The 10,365-nt window shown below is 34.0% G+C and overlaps 2 protein-coding genes and 1 long non-coding RNA gene across 30 annotated transcripts in view; 1 reads left to right on the top strand and 2 right to left on the bottom strand.

Moving 5' to 3' along the window:
- Positions 1-303, bottom strand: part of LOC107626045 (E3 ubiquitin-protein ligase SP1) — a gene marked incomplete in the record, with an annotated part of 4,819 nt that extends 4,516 nt beyond the window's left edge. Inside the window, 1 exon segment of the mRNA XM_021116419.1 lies at positions 1-303.
- Positions 1,341-2,380, bottom strand: LOC110269069. Its single transcript, XR_002358043.1, has 2 exons — positions 2,221-2,380; positions 1,341-1,399 (listed from the first exon to the last, which is right to left on the bottom strand). It is a non-coding gene; the product is annotated as an uncharacterized LOC110269069 (long non-coding RNA).
- LOC107626042 lies at positions 5,594-9,938 on the top strand. Of its 28 annotated transcripts, none has more exons than XM_021116400.1 (10): positions 5,595-6,083; positions 6,201-6,406; positions 6,667-6,844; positions 7,338-7,394; positions 7,837-7,906; positions 8,475-8,501; positions 8,598-8,651; positions 9,014-9,072; positions 9,265-9,323; positions 9,525-9,938. In XM_021116400.1, the coding sequence occupies exons 5-10, from the start codon at positions 7,842-7,844 to the stop codon at positions 9,648-9,650; spliced, it is 390 nt and encodes a 129-aa protein (XP_020972059.1). In that variant the 5' UTR covers positions 5,595-6,083; positions 6,201-6,406; positions 6,667-6,844; positions 7,338-7,394; positions 7,837-7,841; the 3' UTR covers positions 9,651-9,938. The 28 variants fall into 28 exon arrangements, 24 of the variants coding, with proteins under 24 accessions (XP_020972059.1, XP_020972063.1, XP_020972061.1 ...); XM_021116402.1 differs by lacking the exon at positions 7,338-7,394 and having other exon boundaries at positions 5,596-6,083; positions 6,201-6,305; positions 6,398-6,406; XM_021116404.1 differs by lacking the exon at positions 6,667-6,844.

Genomic DNA, 10,365 nt, shown 5'->3' with positions numbered 1-10,365 from the left:
TTGGGCAGCTGAGAAAGTGAAGGGAAAAACAAAAAAACGAAGGTGGCACAGTGGTGGGTTTGTGTTTGGGAAAGTTTCTTACTTTATTGGATTACACAAAAGAGAAAAGGGGAAGAAATTGAAAACAAAAATTTGGGTGCTTGAGAAAAAGTAAAGGGAAAAGAGAATTTGATGCAATGAGTGGAAGTGAAGAGAAAGAAAACGAGGTATGGTGCGTGTGTGGGGTTGGTTGCACGGTTTTCCTGATGCCAATGCATCCACGATTTTGTGCTTTGCTTAATTTTTCTTTCTTATCCTCTTAAATCCAAACATAGATCTAGACAAATGTGACCATTCCCCCAACTTGAAATATGAAAAGAAAAGTTGGATATTGAATTAGATATATTTTTTTTTTTCAAAATGATGCTTTGTGTTAAATTGATCTCATTTTTTTAAGTTAAATTTATGAAATTTTAGTCATAATTATTAAAATCGATTCGACAGTCGATTATCTGACAAAAAACAGATTCACTAGCTCAATGATTCAATCAGCATGTCATTCATTGAAATATTTAAATCAAAATTAATTAATTCAATATATAAAAATATAATTAAATTAATTATGTAATATTAAAAAAATATATGTAATAAGAAAAAAGTTTTTCTAAATTTGACAAAATGCGACCAATTTAAATACAAGCACAGATAAAAAATCAAATTAGACTAGTTCGATTGATCGGTATTTAGTCAAACCAATTATTGTGGTCTAAATTTGATAATTATCAACTTAATTGCCTTATAATAAAATAACAAAAAATGACAGAGAAAAATATTTGGGTCATGCTACTGTGTTGAATAAAACTTTTTCCGCACCTGAAACGATGTGGCTACATTAGGAATAGATGTGTGTTATATCACTGCGAAAAATCTTACTGCATTCGCAGAAGTGGACTAAAACCCCAAAGTGGTCCTTGAGATTGGACGAGTTACTCATACTTATCCTTGACTTTTAAAATTCCCTAACAGCATCCTTGACATTCAGCTCCGGGACCCATAGTTGTCCTGCAACCCTTTCCGGCGCCAATTCAGCAAACGGAGGGATGATCTGGCACCTCCAATGCCACGCTGGAGCCAACAACGGCTAGCTGATGTGGCAAATCTGAATTTTGTACCCAATCTGGTCCCTGGTCCCATTAAAACCCTAAAAGCTAAGATCATCCTCTTCATCGCCTGAGCTTCAAACTGCTGCTGCTGATTCCTTCTCAGATCATCCTCTTCGTCGCCTCCAGCTCCAGGTAATAACACATACAGATCATATGCCTTCCATTTCGATAAACCCGTTTTCCTCTCAACTTTATCTGAAAAGACTTTACGCTTCTGCCAATTTCAAGCGAGGAACAATATTCATTGATTGGAGTTCCTGAAAATTTTGAGAACCAAATCAAATCATTCAACAAACAGCAATTTTAAAAGCTGATGCGCATGATCTTTCAATTCAAATAATAGACCAATTTAAAATTTCATATACACTTGACTATTCTAGTTTAATACTTTGATTCGCATAACAGCCCCACACAGTGTGGTAAAAGCTTGGTTATTTTATTTTTGTTTGCTTGAGTTCTGAGGAAGCAGACTAATATGGCTAAATATAGCCATTTCCAAATTCCAACGATTCCACTTTGCAGTTTTTTCCTTCTATTCCTTCTAGATTCTCAAAATAAGTATAAGAGAAGCAACTAACGTGCTTATTTGCACCACATTAGATCAATGCAATGTCCCTCTTTCACTGGCTGCTAAAAGCTGAAACCATCTCAAATTAATTCGTTATTATGGAGATCTCGGTTTGTGCTATTTTCAGTGTAATGTGTAATAGAGAAAATGAGAAATTTCATTTCCTAGATTAAAATGCACAAAGATATGAAACTATTTTGGAACTAAATGCATCTATCCTTGTTCTAATAACTCCATACAGTAATAAAATTGATTATTTTCAAAGCATTTTTCTATTCTTGGAATGGTTCGTAAGATCTATCATTTTATAACTTAACAGTGAAATAGGATTAATTCTTGCTCAAAATAAATAATTGATAGATTAATCAACTTCATATAAATGGAGACACAAAGGAGTTGATCACTTATCAGTTGGTACAATAATTTTTCATATAAATGAATAGGATCTCAATCAGATAACTGAACTTCCAGAATATATAAATTGAAGTTATCGAGAAGAGCATATCATACCTGAATCAAGAGCTTGCATGCATATGGTAGCTTCATGGTAGAAATCTTATCTCCATTTTTACAAGATGAACAAATGCCAGTTTTCAGCTTATGGTTGTAATATCCTAACAAACCGCATTCTCTGCAGACCTGTGTAGAAATGAAAGTATCATGAGTCAACTTGATTGTAAAGAATATAACAGTTTTAACTTTTAATGTACCATGCGAACAAAAAATAAAAATAGTCTTTGGTTTCATGTTTGAACACTTTATTCCAGACAATAACTATTTCGTCAAAATTGATTTTGCTTAATATTGCAGAGATGATGAATTGTTACAGTAGTGGGCAATTGTTACATGTAGGAAGCATGGAATCGACATGCGACACAGATATGATACAACACGGATAAGGGGACTCGGCAATTTTGTAAAAGTATAGGACATGACACAATCAATACAAGAATTAAAATCAAATATAAAAATAATATATTTATTAAACACAAAAAAAGAGACTACGATACTTCCTTGCTTCAAATACATATCACTTCAACCTTTGACAATGAGTGGTCAACCTTTGACAATGGAGAGAATGAACCTTTACCATTAAGAGAGAGGGTCCTTAAAGTAGGTGGATGTGGAAGGACCATCCGTCTTTGCGAAAGAAGATAATGCGGCATCTAATGACCATGGGGGTATTTGCAGAGAGGGGAGTGCAGGCCGTCTGGAGTGAGGAATCAAGGAAGCCTTGTCACCTTTTTCATTTGCATTTGCAGCACATGTCTACAGTAAGTAACACAATGCAATGCTACATCAAACAATTGCAAACTGACAAAAGCAGCGGCAGCTTATAGTTTTTAGTATTGAGTGATTACAGTTTTAGAGGAAACTGAAATTTAGCCAAGTTACATTCATATTATGGTAGCAGCAGCTAGTAGGGGTGGCAATATGTACCCTACCCGCGGGTACCCAACCCGATCCGCAGCGGGTAGGGTAGGGTGCGGGTAGGGTTTTCGTGCGGGTCGGGTAGGGTGCGGGTTGAGCCTCAACCGGATATAGAGCTGATATCCGCGATCCGATCCGTAAAGGATGCGGATCGGATCGGATCCGATCCGATCAATTTGCGGATCGGATCGTATCCACAATTTTCGGATCGGATGCGGATATTTACCGTGGATCTACGGATACGATCCGATCCATGGACACCCCTATATAAAAATATATTTTAAGTGGATGTTGAACTAAAGACTTCTCACTAAATACAAAAGATCCTTAGTCATTAAAAAAAGATCATTAATTGATAATTTAACAAATTTTTTTACATAAAAGTCAATTCTATTTTAAATTATCATCAAGTTATATAATAACGTTGCATTTTTTGTAACCCGCGGGTAGGGTCGGGTACCAGCGGGTTAAGAGCGGGTAGGGTTAGGGTTGAGATATTCTCAACCCGCGGATAGGGTAGGGTTGAGTTTATATAAAAATCTCAACCCGCGGTAGGGTTAGGGTTGACTCTAAACCCTACCCTACCCTACCCATTGCCACTCCTAGCAGCTAGCAATCAGGAAACAGAGAAATAGCAGATCGAAATGGAAGGCATATGATCTATATGTGTTATTACCTGGAGCTGGAGGCGATGAAGAGGATGATCTGAGAAGGAATCAGCAGCAGCAGTTTGAAGCTCAGGCGATGAAGAGGATGATCTTAGCTTTTAGGGTTTTAATGGGACCAGGGACCAGATTGGGTACAAAATTCAGATTTGCCACATCAACTAGCCGTTGCTGGCTCCAGCGTGGCATTGGAGGTGCCAGATCATCCCTCCGTTTGCTGAATTGGCGCCGGAAAGGGTTGCAGGACAACTATGGGTCCTGGAGCTGAATGTCAGGGATACTGTTAGGGAATTTTGAAAGTCAAGGACAAGTATGGGTAACTCGCCCAATCTCAAGGACCACTTTGGGGTTTTAGTCCGCAGAAGTGGCAGAAACTAGGGGTGTTTGCGGTGCGGTTTGGTTCGGTTTTAAGGAAAAAAAGTCATCCGATCCGAATGTTTAATTTATGTGCGGTGCGGCTTGGATTGGATGAATTTTTTTTGGAAATCCAATCCGATCCGATCCGATTACAAACGGTTTGGATCGGTTTGAATTTACGGTTTTTTAAATAAAAAAATTAAATACATATAACAAGTCTCAACATCAAATTTTAAATAATCAACAATAACATAACAAGTCTTAACAATATCTTAAAAAGCCAACGATAACATAACAATAGAAATAAAATTATAGGTTAGTTAAAATAAATAAATAAATAACATTTTGAACATAAAATATTTATTAAATAATAATAATACATGAATAATAAAAAAATGTATAACAAATTGAACATGTTATAAGTATAATTATAAATACAGTTTGGATTGGATTGGATCGGATCGGTTATGAAAAGTAGATCCAAAATCTGATTAAATCCAGCGGTTTGCAAAAAATAGAATCCAATCAAATCTAAATTAGTACAGTTTTAATCAATTTTCAGTTTGAATCGAATTGGATAAACGATTTAATTTGGATCGGTTTATATTTAAACACCCCTAACAGAAACTATCACAAGAGTTGTCGGAAGGTGTTGGTGATTAGTAATTGGTAATTCCATAATTAATTCGTTGGGGCTTTTTTCTGTCCCAGAGAATTTTTGGATATATGATGTTTGGGCTTACTTTTTGTTTGGTTTAAATATTGTGTGATTGATAGGATATGATAACAAAATTATGGACTTTATATGGACTATGGAGTAGGAAAAAAAATATGATACGAACCTAAATAATAATAATAATAATAATAATAAAAATAAATATAGATATTTAATGTCAATACAAAAATTTGATTCCAAATATATATTTTTAAATTTGTAATGTAAATAATAACTTTTATATTTTATTATTTTCATTATTTATATTCATATAACTAAATATTAAGTTGTTAAAATTATATTTAAGTGATAAAATGAAATTGTTATTCCTTGTAAATCAATTCAGTTCAAAATTCAAAATAAATATTTAAATCCGTCTGAAAGATTTCTTATGATGCCGGGGAGCCCGGGGAGATTTGGTTAAAGACTTAAACGGCAATAACACAAAGGTGATATTTTGGGTGGTAGGTACTCCCATAAAGATATTATAATTGTTTTCATGTGATGATTTTTCTTTTTGACCTTTAGATGATGGATTGTAGGGTTAGATTTTGATATATTATAAAAGTGTTGTTTCTATTTGAAGTGTGGCCAAATCAATAAATTACACTTTTATACAAAGCATCTTTATAAAAAGATGTTTTTTGCATCTTCATTTGAGTAGCTCTCATTTTGGGTATCTATCTATCTATTACTTGTACCCCTCAATAACCTAGAATAAAAAAATTAAAACGGTAACACACGTTACATTCTCCCCTCATCTTTTTCCCTCTGTTATCTCTCTTTCGCTTCAAGGCGTGCCTTCCTCTCTGTTTTTCTTTTGAAACCCTAAATCCAACCTTCCCCTTCTTTTTTTCATAGATAGCCAACTCACTCCTCCTGCTCCGGATAATCTCTGGCCATTCACGCTCTGTTTATCGCTCTCCCTGTCTCCCAAATTCTCATTTCTGTAATGCATATTTCTCGCTCCCGAACGCCGTATCTTCAACATCGTTTTAAACCCTAACCCACCGAGCTAAGCGAAGAGATGCCGGCGATGCTGAGAGACTGAGATCTCTGTTGCGGGCTTCACATGCTCACGAAGAGCGTTATCCCGGCGGCTTGCTTCAAGGCAACTGAGGAATCGCATCCCACTTCCTCGGCAACGGCGGTTGCAGTTACAAAGGTCCAATCATCATCTTTTCAAGCGTCTTCGTTGTCGATTGGTAATGGCTCCCTATCCCTCGAATTCAAACCGTGTCTTCTTCCATCTTTTTATTCAATATTATGCCTATCATCTATTTCTTGATCTCTCTCTTTGATATAACTGCCTGTGCGATTAGGGTTCATGGAAAAGGATCATGGGAACAAATTTTTTTTGGTCTGATTTGTCAGATTCATTTAAAGATCGGTGGTAGTTCTCAAGAGGAAATCAGCCTAGGGTTCATGTCACTCTGCCTCTCTCTTATCTTGGGAAAAACAACAAGTTAGGTGGGAATTTTTACGGCGGCCCTGTCCTTTCTCTGTCCCCTTCCATCATGTGGTGTAGGTATGTAGTGGTTATGACTTGTTTCAGATTCTTTAATATTTGTTTACTTTGATACTCAAGTTTCCTTTCAATTAACAGGATTTGTTTTTGCCCCTGTTTGGGCGTTCTTTTCTGATTCTGTTTTGAAAATTGGGTTTTTTGTTTTGATATAAGATGTTGTGTTCCAGTAACAGTAATTGTTTTTGGTCCTGTTTATCCATTCCCTTGGATTTCCTTCTAAAAATTGGGTGGTTTTGTTTGTATTGCTGCTTGTGTGATAGATGAAACAAATGAACTATGCTTAGTGTCAACTGATTCAGAAAAGCTCTTCTCTAATCTCACCCCTGGAAGGAATGTTGGAAGATAACACTCAAAATCATCAGAATGTGGATTTTAATTGATCATAGGGAGGAGAATGAATAACATGCTTTTCTTCGGCTTCTGATAATGGATAAAGAAGTTAGTTATTATAGCTATTTTGATAGTTTTGTTGAATAAGTTTGTATAGCAAAATTTTAGTAATTTGAATTGGATAATAACTGTTCAATGCACAGATTTAATCATGCTGGTTCAGATGCTTTTTGAACTTGGCTTTAACTAAAAGTTTTATATGATGTTGACTAGAAACATAAATTGAGTTTACTACTACACATGTGTGGAGTGTAAGTGTTGATATTTCCTTATCTTATTTGTTATCAGTTTTAGTGTGTTCTTTGGGGCTTTTATTTGTATGTGAAAATTCTAAAATATCTTCAATTTCCTAACTGATTTAAGGTGCTAGAAATGACATGCTTTAAAGTTTCTCAAATAAATTTGTACTCATAAGAAGGTCTCAAATTTCTGTATAATTTGTTCTTACTTTTGGTTAATGATTTGGACCCTTTTTTCCGGGTGTGAAAATTCTGAAATTGTGTTTGACTCTGTGTTCTCGGTTTTCTTTTGTTGTTTGTAGATTTTATTCCGAGCCGAAAATGCTGGAATAATTACAATAACACCAAGTGTAGTATTTGTGAGTTCAAATCAGTTTAACAAAAACTTAGTGGCTTTGATTAGTCACTTGAATTGGATACTGCCTAATTAGTGAAATGACATGCTTTCAAATTTCAGTTTTTGATATTTTCTCATTCAAAGATTTCAAGATTCTTTTTGTTCTTTGTTATAAGTTTGGGTGTATTCTTCGGATTTTTAATCTTGAGTTTGAATATGCTAAAAGCTTTTCAAAATAAGTGAACAAGTACGGTTTCAATTTGATCAATTTATGCATTCAAGTTCGAAAAACTATTGTGTTAAAACAGTGAAAAATTCTTTAAAAATCTGTATGGTGTAATTTCAACTGCTGGATTCCTTTATTTTATTTTATTCTTTGTTGTTTCTCTGATCTTTTTTTTTTATTTTCTTGGGTACTTATTGTATCAATGCATATTTTGTTTTCCCTCTTTTATGAGTGATAGGCGTGATGGATGACGATTTGCTTTTGATGGTCTGCTCTGGTGTTTGCAGTGGCGGCAATGGCTCTACTAGGTATGACTCTTCATTCATATTATTCTGTTTTTTGTTATTTTAAATTTTATTTTTCACCTTTGTGGCTTGATACGGTTCAATTTCAATTGCTGCCTTCCTCATTTTGTATGTTGAGAAGTCGTTACCTGTTTCCTTACTACTGTTTTTTTTTTCTTTTTTTATGTTTTTCTGATGTTATTTGTCACAACCAAATTGAGTGTCAAATTCACCTTTGTGCCCTTTTTTTGTCTTGAGAGTCAAACTTACCTTTGTGCCTTATTTATATATAAGTGTACAACACTCGAGTTTTATTTGGAAGCTATTTAAAATACTTTTTTTATTTTTTATCCCCTCTTTTTCAATTATCAAGGAGCTGTTGGCTTGGAAGAAGGAGCTGTTTGATGAAGTTATGTGATATTTTTTCTTGCATATTTTACTTAAATTATATTTGTGTGTTGTTTTGTGTGGTTTTGAAAAAAAATTTTTCCTGATATGGGAAAGTTCATAAGTGTATTAAAATCAATTAGAATATTATTTTACGCAAAGCTTTTTGGACAATTTTTCTCTCACCATGTTTCCCAAATCCTAGGGATTCAACTCTGATCTCCACAATATGGTTTGTATATTATTTTCAGTGGTTGCAACTTCATTTTTGTTATCTTCAATTTAACGCCAAAGAAACTAATCTAATTTCATTGGTGGTTGGTTGCAGCTCATATTATCAAAGTCAGAAATTGGAAAGGCCAGTTGAACATACCCGATCCAGGTAAGTAGGGTGGGTTGTTGTTTTGTTGTAGGTTATTCGTGGTTATTTTGTAAGCTGTGTGTGTATTAGGGTAAAGTGTATTTTGTATTTGTGCTTCCTTTTAATTGCATTATTGTGACTTGTGTGCTTTGAAGGAAGCAAATATGAACTCAAGTATGCACCCCTAATTAATGTTTTCAAATATTCGTTTTTTCTTTTCCTTTTTTTGTTTATGTGGGGATAACTAATGGGATTCTTATTTGTATGTGAGGTCCATGTTGATTTTGCAATTATCATTAACATTTAATTTAATTTTTTTCCCCGAAGATTTTACATGCAAAGTGATTGAGAGTCAAATTTGGTTTTGTTGCCTTTTTTTTTAGTTACCCGTTCTTTAACTGTGCAGCAGCTTTTGGGTTCAGAGAAGATGGTTTTTGGCGAAGTTAAGTAAGATGGTTTTTTTTATTTTAGAAAATAAAAATATTTTATTTTTATATTATCAAAGTGGCAAAGTATTTCCCTTTAGAGTTATGTTATCTTTGATGTTTACAGTATCTTGGCTTAAACCTGCTGTTTTGGCATATATAGTCTTGAATTTAATAAGTTTTTATTTGCAATGAAACTTGTCACACAGGCAGGAAGATCATGCTATTTCGCTTTCACTCCCTTGGTGGCTCTCTTTTTAGATATGAGGTTTGTGTTTCAGGTCCTTTTTCTTTTTTTTGCCCACCCTTATTTCACTGTTTAACACTTCTGTTTTTATTACTCATTGTGGTTTAATTGCATCTTCTAATTTTCTTTTTTTGGTCACTTAAGGGGTCACTTTCAACTTTCAAGTTTGTTTTTTTTCCCTCATTCTGGATTCGATTTTTTTGTTGATTTCCTTTGGGTTAGGCACGCTTTTTTCCCAACCACACACCTGCGGAAGGAAGCACCGTAGCAATGGCCTTTGGAAAAGGGTCAAAAAAGGCGGCTATTACACAAAATCCAAAGTTACACAGAGGAAGGACAACCCTGTAGATTTGGAAAATGATAAAAAAATTGGTCAAAAAAAGCGGCAAAAGTACACAGAGGGAGGACAGATTTTGCTGTTTTGTTAGAAAAACAATTACTATTTAATAAATTAATGTTAATTAATCTACTGCAATCTTTTTAATTAATTTCCTATGGCATCTGACCACCTAGTAGCCGTCAGTTTTTGCCTCCCAAATCTTGGCCTCACCTGTCAAATAATATATGGAGGAAATATATTGGAATCATCTATAAAAAAAGATTAAATAACATGTGTTTTTTACATGTGTATAATAATATAAACTTCTACACCATAGTGAGATCTTTTTCCAAATGTCGAGGGTTTGTTACTTCATTCTATTATTGCTACTTAGATTCCTATTCATATTTCATATAACACGTGTACACAGAGAACAGAGAGAATATAATGATTCTTTTATACATATACGTCTACCAATATATTTCTAAGAAAAAATGTTCGAATAATTATTCATATTTATAAGGGTAAATTATTTAACAAAACTAAATGAGTAAAAATGATCAGATTGTACTGAATTAGAAAGGACAATAATTTTGTCCTCCCATTTTTTATATAAATCGTTGCCTCTATACAAATTTTAGAAAAAATAATATATAAAGCCTGATGCTTATATATTCAACAGTAGTTTGGAATATTAAGATTAGTTTTTTTAGTAGTGTACTCATAATTTGTTGGTTTTTTTCT

Source organism: Arachis ipaensis, chromosome B02 (assembly GCF_000816755.2).
Source record: "Arachis ipaensis cultivar K30076 chromosome B02, Araip1.1, whole genome shotgun sequence".
NCBI classification, from domain to species: Eukaryota; Viridiplantae; Streptophyta; class Magnoliopsida; order Fabales; family Fabaceae; genus Arachis; species Arachis ipaensis.
This window is presented reverse-complemented; position numbering and strand designations above follow the sequence as displayed.

Bases quoted from the DNA above. Each gene is read 5' to 3' on its own strand.
- LOC107626042 (XM_021116404.1), top strand. From the start codon at position 7,842: ATGGATGACGATTTGCTTTTGATGGTCTGCTCTGGTGTTTGCAGTGGC. The intron at 7,907-8,474 runs GTATGACTCTTC...CCCAAATCCTAG, and splicing joins GGCGGCAATGGCTCTACTAG to GGATTCAACTCTGATCTCCA. The intron at 9,324-9,524 runs GTTTGTGTTTCA...CCTTTGGGTTAG, and splicing joins GCTCTCTTTTTAGATATGAG to GCACGCTTTTTTCCCAACCA.